The 18448-nt window shown below is 40.4% G+C and overlaps 1 protein-coding gene across 15 annotated transcripts in view; it reads left to right on the plus strand.

Annotated features, from left to right (window-relative positions):
* Positions 1-18448, plus strand: part of tpra (translocated promoter region a, nuclear basket protein) — a 56776-nt gene that overhangs the window by 17414 nt on the left and 20914 nt on the right. For 13 of the 15 annotated variants that reach the window (XM_057057624.1, XM_057057626.1, XM_057057620.1 and 10 more), the window contains exons 12-30: positions 685-882; positions 975-1082; positions 1384-1604; positions 1808-1971; positions 2117-2241; positions 2337-2485; positions 2869-3031; positions 6953-7087; positions 7506-7646; positions 8728-8899; positions 9050-9225; positions 13110-13250; positions 13691-13807; positions 13887-14090; positions 14592-14773; positions 14851-14998; positions 15109-15246; positions 15831-15962; positions 16091-16236. In XM_057057624.1, coding sequence (XP_056913604.1) covers positions 685-882; positions 975-1082; positions 1384-1604; positions 1808-1971; positions 2117-2241; positions 2337-2485; positions 2869-3031; positions 6953-7087; positions 7506-7646; positions 8728-8899; positions 9050-9225; positions 13110-13250; positions 13691-13807; positions 13887-14090; positions 14592-14773; positions 14851-14998; positions 15109-15246; positions 15831-15962; positions 16091-16236 — 2960 coding nt within the window. The remainder of the gene's footprint in view (positions 1-684; positions 883-974; positions 1083-1383; positions 1605-1807; positions 1972-2116; positions 2242-2336; positions 2486-2868; positions 3032-6952; positions 7088-7505; positions 7647-8727; positions 8900-9049; positions 9226-13109; positions 13251-13690; positions 13808-13886; positions 14091-14591; positions 14774-14850; positions 14999-15108; positions 15247-15830; positions 15963-16090; positions 16237-18448) is intronic. The other 2 variants (XM_057057622.1, XM_057057630.1) reach the window with 2 other exon arrangements.

Below are 18448 nucleotides of genomic sequence, written 5' to 3' on the forward strand. Positions count from 1 at the left end.
GAACAATCTAAAACTCCCCGATGGCCCACCTCTAAAATCTTCTATTTTCATCGCGGTGGCGATTGCTTTTGCCTTCAGTCTGATTTGTACAGCGGAAACACCGTGGTGGCCTGCTCTCTGTGTGTTGACCCAGTCTTCCAGAAAGTGTTCATGCTTGGGCCACCTGCTATATTTACATCTAAAAGCTTTTATCATCTTTTTGCTTTCGATCAGTTCTTCAGGCGGCGTCTCCACCTTCTCGCCATTGATTACCGTAATGTATGCCAAGATTACGTGCGCCAGCTTGATTTCCTTCTTCAACCGCCAGAGTGATCACTGTTAACTTAAAAGCCGCATCATATGCTTTTCTTCTAGTATTTTCCATGTTGATGAGGGTTGGTAAAAATGACTGATTCACAGTAGTTGTGATAGTGCACTTGACTGATCATACAATTTCATTGGACCTCTGTGGACCTCTCATCAATTTTATTGGTCTACTGTTGCCAGGCAAAATGTTTTTGGCGCCACGAAAAAAAAACATGAATAAGCCGCACCGTAGAATAAGCCGCAGTGTTTAAAGTGTAGGAAAAAAAGTAGCGGTTTATAGTCCGGAATTTACAGTACTTGTATGCATTAAATTTTTTCACTATATTGCCATATGTTTTTGATAATGTTTTAAAATTATCTATTTGTGTGTATGTTTAGTTGTACAATGCCTATATGGATTGCCAGACACAGCTTCAGCTTGAAAAGCAGAAGACTAGAAGGATGCACCAAGTGGTGGATGAAATTGTCCAAGAAGTAGAATCGAAGGCTCCTGTTTTCAAGCATCAGAAGGAGGAATATGAGAGCATGCAGAAGTCTGTGTCCTCACTATGGAACAAGTTGGAACAAGCTCGGATGGTCCGCCGTTATTGCCATTTATTTTGAAACTGTTATTCACATTTTAATTACAGATTTAAGATCTTAAAAAAAGAAAAAAATTTTGTCATTAGGAAATCTACAGTTTGCAGAAGGAGAAACACGAGGCCATGCAACATTGTGAAAGGATGGAAAATGACAAAGTAAAGACGGAGAGACAACTGCAGGAGACATCAGCACAGGTTTGCACACCCAATTATTAAAAATTACCCCCCCCCAGTTTTTGTCATTGCCTTGATAAAGGGACTGTAATATGCAGTCATACCATGCTATGGGTGTGTATACAGAGAGAAAGCTAATTATATTGAGAGCCAACTATTGTTCTGACCAGAGGTCACATATTGTCTAAAATTTTGAAATGAATTTATTTTATTTTTTTTAGAAAAAATGAAAGGAGTGGTTATTTTCTGAAGGCACTGAAACAATGTTTATGAATTGGATGATTCATGAGGCATTGTGATATGTGGTGCCATCTCTTTTCAGTTTTGTGCTGTCTTGCTGGAGTTGGAGGAAAGTAGGGGTACTTGCCTGACAAAAGCTGAAGGCTGTGTTGCTAACACTTCTGTGTCTGGGGTCATCGATACAACCCAGCTTTCCCTCCACAGTGTGGAGGAGCTACACAAGGAGAACCAATGTCTGATCCAAAGACTTCGGGACATTGAGGAAGAAAAGGATAGATGGCAAAGCCAAGAGACTTTAGCACGGTAGTAGTCCCTGCTGATTTAGTTGCTATTTTATACAGTTATGTATGACTGAACATATTGGCATTGCAATAGTGTTTTTTCCTAAAACAATAACATTAGTGTAAAATATATTTAATTTTTGATCCATAAAATCACTGACAAAATCCATCTTAATTATTGTAATTTTCTTTAATTTTTTGCTCATGCTGTTGCTTTGATTTTAGAGTGTCAGAATTAAAGGCTGATGTGGATAAGCTTCAAAAAGAGGCAGAGTATCTGAGAGAGCAAATGACCCAGCAGAAAAGGCTAGCTGACTCCAGTGCAAGGCAGAGAGACATGTACAGAGCTTTGCTATTACAAGGCACTGGATTCAGTCTGCCTCCTGAAGGTTGTATATCCTTTTAATCTGTACTAAATATATATCTGCTGCTATGTACTTGCAATGGGAATGCATCAATAGTGAGAAATGCAAAGTTAAGTTCAGAAGGCACATGCCACATAACAGGGAAAAAACATTTGATTTTTTTCTTCAGGTCTGGATTATTCAGTACAGCCTTTACATGTTAAACCTTCATCACCACCAACTCAGCCATTGTCTCAGAGAAGCAAAGCTGCTGATTTGGCACAAAATTCCCAGGTTAAAGCTGCATTAAAACAGGTTAAAAAAATAAATGTATATCCATATTTAAATTAGTGCCTTTGTCTGATATAAAATCTCTAACTGTTTTCATTCTTCTCTGTTTGCATTCCCAGTTGAATGATGCTTTTACATTGTACAAGACAGAAAAGGCAGAAAATGATAGAATGTTGAATGAAACCAATGACAAGCTTCAAAAGCAATTGACGGAATTGCAATCCAGCCATGCCAAGTGTCCTGCCGAGCTGGAGTTTGTCAATAAAAGGTTGGTTGGATTACAGGTCCCTTGTAAGTCCAGATGTGTTAGAAAAGAAACTCGTCAGGTAATGAAATGGACCTGAATGCTCGATTTGAAAATGGATGGTATGATGACAATGGGCATTGAGAAAGATCTATGTATCCAATTCTAATGCCCATCCAGTCCTTCCTCTTGTTTCAGTCTGTGAAATAGCTAAGGTAAGTTGAAATGGCCATGTTGACTCTTCTGAAGTCAGTAATTTAAGAAAGTATTTAGAGGCTGTTACCAATATTGAAACTGAAACAAACATTTAGTTAACAATTACAAGAACCTTACCTCAAATATAAATGTGCATTACTTTTACAGTGTTATTATTTTAAATTTCAAAGTGTTTCCTCTGTTCCTTTAAGGTATGAAATGCTCCAGGAAACTCTGTCAGCTTATCGCAGAGAGATTGCTATGCTACAGGACAAAAGCAGGAAAATGTCTGCAATGACCCAACAATATGAGCTCAGCATTCACACAATGAACCAAGATCTACGACAGGCTAATGAGAAGCTGGCTCTGGAACAAGTGAGTTAGAACCTATTACCATGGTTTTAGGAGCTCATACCTCAGTTCTTATAATTGTTTTGAATGAATTTCTTTATAATCTTGCCCTTACAGACTGTTTTAACAGGTCTGTGACAGATGTGGAAAAGCTATGAATAGGAGGCAGAGAGAGAGGAGTAAATTGTATACTTTGTTAAATCTATTGAAAGCAACTTGCTATATGGTATTCAATACAATTTTGAGGTGTGCATTTTACAGAAGAAGGGAAGGGACTCTTCAGGAGAGATGATCTCCACACACACACACAAGCAAGAAGGAATTGAATGTTATGTGGAAGAACCTATTTTTGTATAGTTATTTTATATATAATATTTTAACTTCCAATACTGAAACTGTTTTTCTGATCATCTGCACAAAATAGTCATCGGTCACTTTACTGGGTACACCTTGCTGTTGAGGTTGGAATCCCCTTTTGCCTTCAGAACTGACATAATTCTTTGTTATATACTTTTAACAAGGTGATGGAAATGTTCCTCAGAGTTTAGTGGTTAACATGGGTTAAATGCTCCTGTACATGACCACATCATCCAAATGTACAAATCCAAATATGCAGACACCACTATGTTCATGAACCACTGAGAAGTCACCGTGGCATTTCTTAATCCCAAACGCCTCCCTGTTTAAGCAAATGAACCTGAAGGTGTAAGGAACACAGAGATCTCATTCGCTCTGTAAGTCAGCAAGATCTGCCAGTATCCTTTTTGGAGATCAAACGTACTGACAAAATATGCCGCGCTAACATGGTCAGGGGTGCTCACATTTTTTCAGCATGCAAGCTACTTACAAAATGACCAAGTCAAAATGATCTACCCACCACAAAAATGCAAAACATCTAATTATTTTCAAATGTACCGGTATTGAGGATTCTTTGTATGTACAATGTACGGTATGTTGATGTACCTTGCATAACCGAATGAGCCAATATTGCAAAACACACATAATAATTAACTATTAACATTTTTTTGTAATTGCCTGAGTTTACTTTGATGACTTGCACTGAATTGAATCAGCCAGGGATGCATAGTCCGGACAGTAGCTGCTGACAGCCAGCCTCAAGCACACTTCCAGATGTTCATCAGTAATGGTGGAACGGTATTTGGATTTAATAATCTTCATGTACCGTATTTTCACAACCATAAGGCGCGCCGTATTATAGGGCGCACCTTCAATTAACAGCCTATTTTAGAAATATTTTCATACACAGGGCGCACCGTGTTATAAGGCGCATAGCATAGAAACTGCGTAGTGCCTGTGGTTTCATGACGCGTTCACTAGATCGAGCTGCGCTAAAAGGAATGTCAATAAAACAGCCAGATAAATCAGTCAAACTTTATTAATAGAATACAAACCGTCGTTCTCACAACTCTATTCACTCCCAAAACGAATAAACAGCTGTTTTATTATTTTTCCCGAGTGACGTAGTGTTTTCGCGTAACACAGTTCGTTTAATAACAACGAGTTATAACAGGCAGTGCAACATTTTTATCACAAGTGGATAGTGGAGTTTAATAAATCTTCGATTTAGTGCAACATTTTTATCACGTGGTACCGTTGCGGTAAATCAAACGTTAGTGCAAACACAATATACGGTAACTCGAACTCTCGAAGTAGTGCAAAGCGATAGCAATATAACAATAGCAATATAACAACATTGTTCAAACGGTAATTTCCATATTCACAGTATGACCAGCCTTGTTAAGTTGTAAACACACAAAAGAAACACGTAAAGATCACTTTATCAGTTCATTCCTCATCCAGGAATCCCTCGAATTCTTCTTCTTCGGTGTCCGAATTGAACAGTTGTGCGAATACGGCGTCCAACATGGCCGGCTCCGTCTCGTCAAAGTCGTCATCAGGGTCGGTGTCGCTGGTGTTGTCTGGCATTTCAGTGACAATCCCTGCCTTCCCGAAAGCTCGGACCACGGTCGATGCCCAGGCATTTACGATCCACTGGCCGATAGTGACGTATGACGCTCGGCGCCGTCTCCCCGTCTTGGTGAACGTGTGTTCGCCGTTCGTCATCTACCGCTCCCACGCAGTTCGCAGTCTAGCTTTGAATGCCCCGTTGACACCAATATTTAGCGGCTGGAGTTCCTTTGTTAATCCACTTCTTGCTTTGTTTCCTCGGAAGCTCCGTTGAGTCTTCTTTACCTGGCGCAGGTCGTCTTGTTGCTTCCTCCACTTCTGCACCATTGATTGGTTCACGTTAAATTCTCTTGCCGCTGCTCTATTTCCGTGTTCAACCACGTGACTGATAGCCTTCAGTTTGAACTCTGCGTCAAAAGCGCGTCTCTTGCAAGGAGCCATTTTGGGGTCTTTACAGACAGAAATGGTTTGGGACTGAATTTACTGCTGTTACCTCGGCCACGCCTACTGACTACGGTAGCCGCGATTAACCAATATTACCGTAATCCATACAAAAGGCGCTCCGGGTTAAAAGGCGCACCGTAGATTTTTTAGAAAATTCTAGGCTTTTAGGTGCGCCTTATAGTCGTGAAAATACGGTACTTAATAATCTTCAACGCACTCCGAAAATGACATCGTGAAAAAAAAGTCCACCTCCCATTCTGTATGAAAGTGATATGTTTTTGTCTTCTTACTTGGTCCCGCTCACTCATTCATTTTGATGACCATAAGTTTTAGCGATGGCTTAAAATCAGACATAACACCTTATGAGGACCACCAAATCTAGCCTGAAAAGGTAATCAAATCATTATCAGTAAAGCTAGAACCTGGTTGCCAGGAATTAAACGCTTGCCTTTCTGCTCTGGGAATTAATATGTTCACCAATGTGTAGCACATTTTCCAACGGATGGTTCCACCTCTGTTGCAACTGGAAAACAGAGCATACCTATCAGTAATTTGCCAACAACACATGCCACATTGTAGAGAGAGTGGCCGTCATGGAATTGGCTGATTCACTATGTGTTGAAAATCATTAGTACTGAAACACAACTAGGCAAAAACTAGGAAGAGGAGAGGGAAATGGTCTGTGGCCACCACATATAAAACAATTTCCTAAGACCTAATAGATTAGATAAGGACACAATATTTGGATAGGCTCCAGCTCCCCCTGTAAAATATGTGCCTGTGAATTTTAGTGAAATGACACTTGATGATGTTGGAGGAAAAATGAGTTTGAACTGTAGCAGACACAGAAATGAGTGATGGCACGCAGCGGCTGTGAGCTCATTAACTGAACAGGTCTGCGAGAGGCAGAAACTGCTGAGGAGAAGCCAGAACCCACCCACATTTAAATGTGAATTTAAAGCACTTAATGGCTGATTTTGTTGATGTTTGGGTTTGTTAGACCCAGAAGAGTTTCATATATATGCCTGTCAAATATCATTAAATTAGCTTAAATTGTGTTGGAGAAACAAGTTCAAAATGCTTTATTTCAGTTATGAACGATTTTCCCTGCTGCATTTAACATGGGAGGTACTGGCAGAAGTGTGTGAGGTATCAGAGAGATGTAGATACTAAAGGATGTATTTTTTATGTTATTAGGACCTTCAGAGACAGTTATAGTGATTTGTTTGGTAAAGTTTTAAAGCAATTTTTTTAGCCTGCTACACTCAAGGTAATGTAGTCCTCCATTCTAGTGTCTCACATAGATACAGTGTTAAATGAGCCTCAAACAAATGTCCTCTGAGGGGGCATCTTGAGGTCCAGGACTCTTGCTTAGTTGAGGTCAATTTGGACTGTCCTTTTTGCATAACTAGTGTGACACTCATATGCTGTGACCTACATTTAATTAACACAAACACGATATTATCATTTTTAAATTATATTGAAGATGTTTAGAAAAATGTATATTATGTGGAATTGAACTCATCTTTTATTTTTTTATTTTTTTTACCTTCTCTGTATTCTGGTCTATAGGTCCGTAGTGAGAACTTGATGAAAGAGCGAGAAATATTGAGACAAGCCGAGCATCGACTCGGTCGAGAGAAGGAAGTCATGCTGGTAGAACAACGTAACCAGAACCTGCTGCTTTCCAATCTTAAGACCATACAAGTATGACATTACACTAATGACATTTATTCTTCTGTGGGCAAAAAGGTAATTTCTGTTTTTCTGTATTACCACACCCACTCAAATTTGTGACCAATTACACACAACAGGTGAGTATAAAATCAGGGAGGCCAAAACAAAATTACTTTTTTTTCCCCCTGGCATTTCTAGCAACAAGAACAGATTTCTCCATGGAACAATGAAGTGGAATAATTGGAAGCACTACACGACTATACACTACTATGCCACCTTCCTTTAATATTCAGACAAAAATGTGACTTAAACCTAGAACTAGTTTGAAGTGTAAAGATATTTTGAATTGTCTTATTTTAATAGCTAATTCTTTTACAAATTTACCTTGCTTGTGTATCTGTAAAAATAATGATTTAATCTACATTCAGTCCCTTTTTGTCTTGCCTAGATGACTATGGAACGTTCAGAACTTGAAACCTGCCACCGGCTGAATACCAAAATAGACCATCTGGAGGCAGAACTTGTTTCAGTAAAGACAAAGCTGGAGCAAGAAGTAGCACAGAAACACAAGCTTGGCCATTGTATGGATGTACGTAGTGTAAAGTACAGTCGCTGAATGCGCGTATATTTATGTGTACCAAATGCTCATGCTGTATATACAGTGCAGTTGATCTTTTTTTTCCCGTATTGCAGCATAAAGTGAATAAAAAAATCAAATTCTGTCATCAAACTCAATACCTAAAAATGACAGCGAAAAACGACGTATTAATAAATTAAGCTATAGGGACAAAAGTTCCAAGAGGTCACTGCAGGCCCCACTCACTGATTTGGATCGTATGGCAGAAGTGGCCAGACAGGGCCTCTTCAAAAAACATAGTAAACTCCTTCAGGCATTTGCAAAATGAACACATGAAAAATTTTCTGGTTTGAAGATTTAAATGTTTGGCCTTCCTTCAAGCATCATGTTTTGATGATACCAGGTACACTTAACCACCTTCAAATTATTATATCTACAGTGAAATGTTATTCCACAAAGCTTTTTTTCAGTTGTTACAAATGGCAGCTTGGTCAGAGTTGAGGGAAAGCTGTATGGATTGAAGTACTAAATGAAAATGTTATCCTCATTGCTCAGAACCTCAAGCTGGGCTCAAGGTCCACCTTTCAACAAAACAATGACCCTAAGCACCTAGTCAGTGTAGGAAGTGAGTTCTCGCATTCAACAACAGTGTATACCATTGAGTGTCCCAGATAGACCTGGCATAATTCAACATCTCTAGAAAATAATGATGACTGCTGTTCATGGAGGATCACCATCTAATCAGATGAAATTTACAGAGTATCTGCAGAGAACTGCCAAGAAAATTCCTAAAGTATATCTAGCTGTGCAAAGGTTTTGGAATCATGCACAAGATGACTGCAGGCTGTAATTTCTACCTGCAAGTACTTAAGGTACTTCAGTTAAAAATACCTAAAATTCTGTTTTTGCTGTTATTCAGGATATTGTATGTATGTAGGTTGATACAAGTGCATTTGATTTTTGTTTGCTTTAATACAATCCTACAACATAAAACAATGTCGATCAAGTGACAGTGTTTGAAAACTTCCTCCACTACACAGTATTGTTTGGCCCAGCATGTAACCATTTGTCTTCCTGTATATATGCTTGCCAGGCTCAATTACTGGAAGCCCAGAAACAGATAGAGACCCTGAACAAATTGTATCTGAAAACCAAGGAGTTGCTGCTTGCCTCTGAACAGCAAGTTGCCACCCTTCAGTCAAAGTTGACTGCAGCCTCATCGTCTGAGGCTGTTGGAGCTACATGCCTCAAATTGCAGTTGAGAGGTAAACTGATGCATGCAATATGATCTCATCTTTCAAAAGAGAATTATTATCGAGAGTATGTGGGCGCACATTTATGTATTCGGTGTTTCGTTGGAAATGTTAGGGTATCACAAAAACAGAAGTACAAACGTGTGTATTTGTGTCCTACAGCACCCTCCCAGGAGTCCAACCAGGCAGACGAGCTTCAAGAATTGAAAGGTCAACTTCATACCACTGAGCAGAAAAATGCTGAGCTAACGGAGCAGTTAAAAAACACTAATGCCAACTTGGAGCGTTACAGAGTGGTGGTACTGACTCTGGAAGAAACCGTGAAAAAGGAAAAGGAGGTATTGCAATATAAAAATGTGTGTGTACAGTTTGACTCTTATGATGACTATAATTTAAAGGCCTTAAAGGTATTTGGATAATTGCTATATGCATGCAGTTATGTGTAATCTGTCTCTGTCTTGTCATCTTAACCACTTCATCCCTTTTGGTGTCACAGGTGGAGGTAGGGGCCACCCTGGATGAGTTACTAGTTCATTGCAGGGCCCAATTTGAGCATTTGTGGATTCGGTACTTTGCTCAAGGGTGTGACAGTGCTGTGAAGGTGTTCTGGCACCTTCCCCAACTACTGTATTTTCGCAACCATAAGGCGCACCGTATCAAAAGGCGCAGTCTCAGTTATGGGTGCTTTTTCTGTATTTATGTTTTTAGCAATGTACTCATGTACATCATCTTTTGTATCCAAAATGAATCCGAAATGCCTTTTGCGAAAGCCGAAAAAAGCTTTTAAAGATTTTGGAACTCGGTGCACACATGAGGCGCACCACATTATAAGGTGCCCTGTCCATTTTGGAGAAAATGTAAGACTTTTAAGTTTTCTTTATGGTCGCGAAAATATGGTACTGTCTGCACTGAGGCTTGAACCAAGAACCCTCCACTTCTCAGCCCAGTCCCCATGGGTCTGAGCTACCACCGGCCACTGTAATTTGTTTGTATTTTAGGAAAAGAAATCTAAAGCTTGCACACTTTAAACTACAAAAATCCCACGTTGATGATTGGTCTTTTTGGCTTAGGGAAAGGGGTGCTGTGACATTTCATACCAGGTTGCTTGCAGGGTCATTCGACTGAAATAAACTGCTCGGCTTGCCTGCTATGAAGGCATCCGGCATTGTCCTGCTAAATTACCCGAAGATGTTGATGTACAGTCCGTCACGTTCTGGTTTTGTCACTGGGCAGCTTGTCCTGGGGTAAAAAAAATCCTGTGGTAGAGGGGCCCATGCCAATATTCCTTTAGGAGGTCCTGAATTCCTAGCAACTGCCCTGGTGATAAGGCACACTTTTTTGTGAAAGGTGAGCGCACTGGCAAGATCCACACACATATGCGGAGGAGAGATTCATCGGCAGATTTTTGGGCACTGTGCAGGATAATTATTTATGGCCCGGGATGCATTGAGTGGTCTTATTATGAACTTAGTAAATTAATAGCTATATGGCCTCTCAGCACGCTAGTTGTACCCCCAATGCCCTCCACAGCCTTTTCTGTGTTATCAAAACCCTCTGACTCTGCCCAATGAGCCATGGCACATTTTTATTCCGCTGAACTTTAAGTGACTTAAAATATTACAAGATGACTGGTGTCTAATAATGACTATAGCCTTGTCGAACTATTGTCCGGATGAACACATAGCTGCTATCTTGGTAGAAATTTAAGACATATGCAGACAAATTATTTTACAAACAAAAATGTATTTTCAAAACTTATTTTTAGATAATTTTTGGGGACTTACTCCCTTGCTTTGTAGCCAAATAGCCGGGGTAAGAAATTCAATAAAATAGTCAAATATCGTCCCTTTCAATCATTTCAGAATTGCCACAAATTCCTTCCTCCTTCACTGCATTAGCATCGAACATTGTTCCATCTCCACCGAGCTTGTATACTTTGCAGAGTGGACAAAATTGCAGAGTACACAATAACAATGCTGACCATCGATTTGCTGACGTCTGTGCTGTCCATTGTTTACCCCATAGCGTTCCGGTGGATAAAAAAAGGTGTAACGAAGTCTACGTGATAACATACGCGTAACATACACTGCTCAAAAAAATTAGAGGAACACTTTTTAATCAGTGCATCGCAGCCTATCAGTTGTTAATCAGTTTCTGTTGCTTTGTTGTTAATGAAATCAACAACAGGTGTATCAGAGGGGCAACAATGAGACGGCTCCAAAACAGGAATGGCTTTCCAGGTTGAGGCCACTGATACTTTTTTTTTCCTCCCCATCTCTTTTGGCTGATTTTTTACTGACTGACTTTCTACTGCTGTAGTTCTTCATTTGGCTTGGATCAACATCTCTGTTGATAGCATGGTGCGGTACCTGGATGCTTCAGAGGTTGCACAAGTAGTCTAACTCCTCCAGGATGGCACATCAATACGTGCCATTGCAAGAAGGTTTGATGTGTCTCCCAGCACAGTCTCAAGAGCATGGAGGAGATTCCAGGAGACAGGTAGTTACTCCAGGAGAGCTGGACAGGGCCGTAGAAGGTCCTTAAACCCTCAGCAGGATCGGTATCTGCTCCTTTGTGCAAGGAGGAACAGGATGAGCACTGCCAGAGCCCTACAAAATGACCTCCAGTAGGCCACTGGTGTGAATGTTTCTGACCAAACAATCAGAAACAGGCTCCATGAGGGTGGCCTGAGGGCCCAACGTCCTGCAGTGGGCCCTGTGCTCAATGCCCGGCCCCGTAGAGCTTGATTGGCATTTGCCATAGACCACCAGAATTGCCAACTACACCACTGGCGCCCTGTGCTCTCCACCGATGAGAGCAGGTTCAACCTGAGCACATGCGACAGACGTGAAAGGGTCTGGAGATGCCGTGGAGAACGTTATGCTGCCTGCAACATCATTCAGCATGACCGGTTTGGTGGTGGGCCAGTGATGGTCTGGGGAGGCATATCCCTGGAAGGACGCACAGACCTCTACAGGTTAGATAATGGCACCCTAACTGCTATTAGGTATCGGGATGAAATCCTTGGCCAATGCACTACGCTGGTGCAGTGGGACCTGGGTTCCTCCTGGTCCACGACAATGCCTGACCTCATGTGGCTAGAGTATGCAGGCAGTTCCTGGAGGATGAAGGAATTGATACCATTGAATGCCCCCCATGTTCACCTGACCTAAACCCAATATAACACCTCCGGGATATTATGTTTAGGTCCATCCGGCGCCGCCAGGTTGATCCTCAGACTGTCCAGGAGCTCAGTGATGCCCTGGTCCAGATCTGGGAGGAGATCCCCCAGGACACCATTCGTCGTCTCATTAGAAGCATACCCCGACGTTGTCAGGCATGTGTACAAGCATGTGGGGGCCATACAAACTACTGAGAATCATTTTGAGTTGCTACAATGACATTTTGGCAAAATGGACCAGTCTGCTGCATCATTTTTTCACTTTCATTTTTGGGGTGTCTTTGATTTCCCCCCTGTATAGGGTGATCATTTTCATTTCTATCAAATTATGTGGCATCATCACCTACTTTTTATCAGGAAAGAAAACATTCAAGATCATTTCTCCCCCGTTTAGATCTGATGTGTTTTCGAAGTGATCCTCTAATTTTGTTGAGCAGTATATAAGAGGGAAGAGAGAAAAATGCCACGCACCTCTTGCCAACTGCTGGCAATGTGACCCAAATGCCGGGTCGATTGGCGTTATAATATGCCACATTTACATTCTGTTTTCAGTACGAAAGCAATATAAAGATTGCATTGTTTGTTTTTGCAGGGCTTTTCACATTAATTCCCAATAATTGCTCTCTGCCAACCAACAACTATGTAATAGCTTCTATAATCAGTTCCGTATTGTGCACTAATTTCCTCAGCGGTATAGACTACCACATACAACATGACCCATTCAATATCATTCACTATTTACATTCACTACAATGTGTCCAAAGATAAGCAACTTTTTTCCCCATCACATTAAAAGTGTATTCATGCTAGTTTGTCCAGATAATTTTAAGTCCTTTAAAATGGACCATTGCTAGAATGGCAGAAATCTCTATATTCTAACTCTATTCTAAAATAATTGTAACCTTTAAATAAAGATTGTTGTATATTCATTCAGGGACTGAATTTTGGAATCTAGAATTACATAAATGTAATTGTATTGGAACTGATAACATTTTTAAAGACTGCTGTACAGCCTGCCTTCATTTTCTGTTTTTTTTGTAGTCTCGCGGTCCTCTGGAGATCCAGGTGAAGGAGTCAGAGGAGGTGCAGAAAAAGTTGGAGAAGAGAATTTTAGAACTGGAAAAAATGAAACGACAGGAACAACAAACAAGAAGACATGCCATTGATGAATTAGAAAAACATGTAATGCACAGATTTATGAAATAACTTTTTAAGTTATATTTTTCACTCATATTTATAGTGTCTTTGGCAAAATAATACATGCATTTTGTCTTTATTGGTTTTTGAAGTTATTTTTAAGGGATGCCAACACTTTAAATGGACAAAGATCACTTATTTTACCCCTTTTTAAAAAAATTAACTGTCTTCTCCAGTTTAAACTTTCATGTCGCTATTGTCAAATGAGTAACCTTTGTCTATTCAGGGCGCAGGCAGCTAGCGGATCATGGGGAGATGCCAATGAGTTGAGAAAGATGAGATCATGCTGAAGCCATACTAGCTCAGATATTGCACCTTTAATATCAGCTATAAGCATCTCCCTAGGAAAACTCGGGACCTGCGCACTCCTTGAGGCACTTATTTTGAGCATTTAAGGGGTTTGAGTGCTTTTCTTTTTTGTCTAGGTCTCTGATCTGCAACATAGCTTGAGGGCTAGCCAGAACAAGGAGCATGAAGCACTGGAGAGAGCTGCTGCTGCTGTTACTCAGGAGCAAAAGGCCATACAGGACAGTTTGCTACAGGTCTTCATACACATACATTGACTTATGTAATGAATTTTAATCTGACTACATTGCCTAAGGTCTCTATATCCTGATGTAGACAACTGTAGCAGCTGAGGCGCAGGCTAAATATGAAAGGGAACTAATGCTTCATGCTGCTGATGTTGAAGCCATTCAGAAGCTAAAGAAGAAAGCTGAAGAGGAAGCAGTAAAGCGGAGCGAGCTTGAGAAACAAGGGTCCAAGACCTTATCCCTTCTACAGGACAAAATGGCAGCTTGGAACATAGTGGAGAAACAGCTGAAGGTAGGAAGGCTGTAGTACCGTACTAGATTGGGGGGAAAATCAAGGGTTGGCAAATCATTTAATCAGATTAATCACAGGGCCATTGTGGATTAATTTACATTCTACACAACTATAAAACAGGTGAATCCAAGCAATCTGATTGGTCCTTAGCCATGGTACAAGTGTATATCACAGTTGTGCTTGATATTACTCGGCACTTAAGCAAAGACTGCAAACTCCTAGCAAGTATTGCTAACCTAACTGATGGTCTTTACATCACGAGATAAAATAAAAATGAAGTCTTGTAGATGAGGATAACAGTGCTGATGGACGTTAAGACGATGTCTAATCAGGACTTCAGTGGCGTTTTACCGGATTAATCTGTAACCTGAAATTAATCTGCATTAAAGTCCTAAAATTGACAGCCCTAGAAATAGATGTACATCATGTTTTTGAAATCCAGATACATTTAAAATATTTCACTGAGCCAACTAAGGTAAACAATATTTCTCTGTCCTTAAGGAGGATCTATTGAATAAATGTAGGCAGTATGCAGAGATGGAGAAGCAGAATGCAATGTTGCACCAGCAAATGGATGAAATGGCCTCCAGGAATACCCAGATAGAGGAGCATCAGCTGCTGCAGCTTCACCAGACCTTCGGCGAGGAAGGGAAAACAGCTGAGCAGCTGCTAGAAATACTCAGGTATTATTGCCTCAGGTGACTGTGTCTGCAATGAATATGATGTAAATCATTAATGTTATAATTCCTGGGCATTTTAGATTTGTGCGACAGCAAAAAGACATAGTCCTGGCTCAATGTGAGGTGTCAAAGAGAGAAGCCCTTCGCTACAGAGAGCGAATGGAACAACAAAACAGAGAAATTAAGGAGCTGCAGGAAGCGCTAAATGCTGAGAGGATGAAAGTGCAGGTTGGGCATATTTTTATTTTGCATTGTTTTTTTTAAAAATGTATTTGCTATTTAGTGATTAACCTGTTCCAGAAGATAAAAATGGTTAATATGTGTTTACCATGGATAAGGTTACATCAAGAACACTGGCAGTGCAGGAACAACAGCTGAAGAAAATTGAAGATGATGGTGTCCTCCAAGAAACAAACAGGATGTTAAAAATGGACAAAGAGAAAGTGGAACAGGAATTACTCCAAGCTCAATCTAGAGTAAGACTCATTTTATTGATGTCCAAAAGGCAAATTTGCAGTGAAATGTACATTTATAAAATATTGTCCTTGATTTCTATAGATGGCATTGTTGGATATATACATATGTTTGACCTGAAGTGATATTGGGTTTAAGTATCCCTGATTAACTTCAGTTACTCATCTCATTCTCTGCCAGAGTGATGGAATGTTGCTAAATCAATTTTTTTTTTGTCTTTTGTCTCATTATGTCGTCTCTGGATGAGACAACTTTGCTTCCACCGACCTGTCTGTGATGACTTCTACAGTTGATAATCTTAACAACCGTTGTCTGTTAGACAATGGGACACTTTGCCTTTTTGTCAGTTCCATTATAGCTTAGATTCTTTTTAGCTTAATAGTTTCTGTACCGTTTTTTGCTTTCTGTGATTTTACCACTGTTGAAAATGTTTTTATCTCTATGAAAAGAAGTGTATGGTTGATGACGAAACACGGTTATCAAGATAATTTAGAAAGTACATTCATCCATTTAAGCTTTAACTATATAACACTTGTTAATGCTTAATTGCCAATGTAAATGATCTCATATCTTATTTTTCCATCAGGTTACAAAACTCCAATCTGACATCAACCCATTACATCACTCGTTGTCTGTGCTATCAGAGAAAAATGGCTCGCTTCAGGCTGAGAAGAGGTTGCTTGAGGAAGATCTCAAACGCTGGAAAATAAAAACTCAAGTAAGGACAGTTTGTTAAAATTCATAATGATTTATAAATGTGAACGATTAAATGGTTCCTGTCAAGTCTCTCATATTACTCATTTTTCAATTCTCAAGCTAATGTTATTGAATTCTTGTGTTCTTTAGCAGCTGATTAGTCAACAGAAAGACAATGATACTGAGGAGAGACAGAAAATTGCCTCTGAGAGACGAGACCAGCAGAGGCACATTTCACAGTTAATTGAGGAAACCACCAACCTGAAGAATGAGCTGTCAAGGTACACATACCTACAGTAAGATTAAATTTCATGTGAAGACAGTTATGCACAGGTATTTGCATGCATTATTTGTCTTTTGACCTCTATGTTGTTGTGTATGAATGTGCCGTTATGGTTATTTGTAAATCCCTAAAAGCCATTCTGCTATTGGGTATGTGAGTGAAAGCGTGAATGAACACTAGTAATTTGAATGGTCAATAAGGACTAGACTAGTGTTCTATAAGCAATGTTCCCTCTAAGCTGCGCGCTTGTGCAATCGCGCACTGCTTGCACATACTCAGCGCACAAGAAAATCTATGCAGCGCACAAAATAAAATTAAAACGAAACATATTCATTAATATCTAATTTTAGAACTGATATAATCGAGTTAATTTGACCAGTAATATTGTTTTCTGTACTATTGCGCAACGTAACTCAATGAGCGACAGGTGTCCAGCCAATAATACATACGATACAGTTCACTTACGCTACGCAGCCAATCATAGCATTGACAGTGTTTGCGTATGTGCCCTGCCTTTACTCACCGTGCAGGTTAGCTAGCTAACAACAGTGCAGCGGAGTTAAGAGACGCAAATGCTAATCCCTTATCATGGCGAAACGAACAGGCAGAGACACATCCACTCAAGTAAAAAAGAAATGCGGTTCTTTTAAAATGGAACCGCTGTCGGAGTATGTGCAAATAGAACAAATCAAATCAATCTTTATTTATATAGCGTCTTATACAATCAAAATTGTTTCAAGGCGCTTTCCAGAAACCCAGGGCCTAACCCCAGACAAGCAACAGTGGCAAGGAAAAATTCCCCTTTAACAGGAAGAAATCTTGAGCAGGACCAGGCTCATGTAGGGGGACCCTCCTGCTGATGGCCGGCTGAGTAAAGAGAGAGGAGAGTGAGAAGGAGAGGAGAAGGAGAAGGAGGGGGAAGAGGAGAGGGGAGGAGAAGGAGAGGAGAGGCACAGAGCACAGAAACACACACAAAAATACACTATACAATGGGTCAGCGGGGCCGGAGGTCATCATGCAGCTCCGAAGGCGGCAATACCTGTAAATAAATAGAGAGGGGAGGGGGGGGGGAGCAGAAAAACTACACAAGAATCAGCATAACTAGTTTGCTTGATGAGGAGGAGGAAAGGAGAGGAGAGGAAACCATGACCCAGTGGGGTGACAGATGCCTGTCAGGTGATCATGTTTCCGGACCCCAGCAGCCTTGGCCTATAACAGCACAGCTAAGATGTGACCTAACGATTAGACGACTCCCTAAATATGATAATTTGTCTGTCTATGATAGTAACTGGAACTACAGAATTAACAACAATAAGCTTTTTCAAAGAGGTAGGTTTTAAGTCTGATCTTAAAAGTAGCGATGGAGTCAGCCTCCCGTACCTGGACAGGGAGCTGGTTCCATAGCAGGGGGGCCTGGTAGCTAAATGCTCGGCCCCCCATTCTACTCCAGCATTCTGAGAGCGGAACGGTCTGTTGGGCTGATAAGGTATCACTAGCTCCTCCAGGTAGGATGGAGCTAGGCCTCTGAGGACCTTGTAGGTCAAAAGAAGGGTTTTAAAAATTATTCTAAATTTAACGGGCAGCCAATGAAGCGACGCCATTACAGGAGTTATGTGATCTCTTTTGTCAATATCTGTCAGAACTCTGGCTGCAGCATTTTGGATCAACTGGAGGCTTCTTAAAGAGTTCTTTGGACACCCTGATAATAAAGAATTACAGTAGTCCAGCCTGGAAGTAACAAATGCATGGACTAACTTTTCAGCATCATGCCACGTCAGTAGCTTCCTAATCTTTGTGATGTTCCTCAGGTGAAAAAAGGCACTTTGAGTGACTAATTTAATGTGTGAGTTGAAGGAGAGATTTTGATCAAAAGTTACTCTTAGATTCCTCACAGAGAGACTAGATGTTAATGAGATACCATCTAGAGTGATCATATGATCTAATCTATCCCTGAGAGGTTCAGGACCAAACACCATGACCTCAGTTTTTCCTGAGTTAAGGAGGAGGAAATTTGAAGACATCCAGGACTTTATGTCTTTAAGACAGGTCTGAAGCTTCACTAACTTCTCTGTCTCCTCTGGTTTCATGGATAAATAAAGCTGAGCGTCATCAGCATAACAATGAAAATTTATCCCATGCTGTTGAATAATGTTCCCTAAGGGAAGCATGTACAAGGTTAAGAGGATTGGTCCAAGTACAGAACCTTGAGGAACCCCATGGCTAAC

This window comes from Takifugu flavidus, chromosome 15, assembly GCF_003711565.1.
Source record: "Takifugu flavidus isolate HTHZ2018 chromosome 15, ASM371156v2, whole genome shotgun sequence".
Taxonomy (NCBI): domain Eukaryota; kingdom Metazoa; phylum Chordata; class Actinopteri; order Tetraodontiformes; family Tetraodontidae; genus Takifugu; species Takifugu flavidus.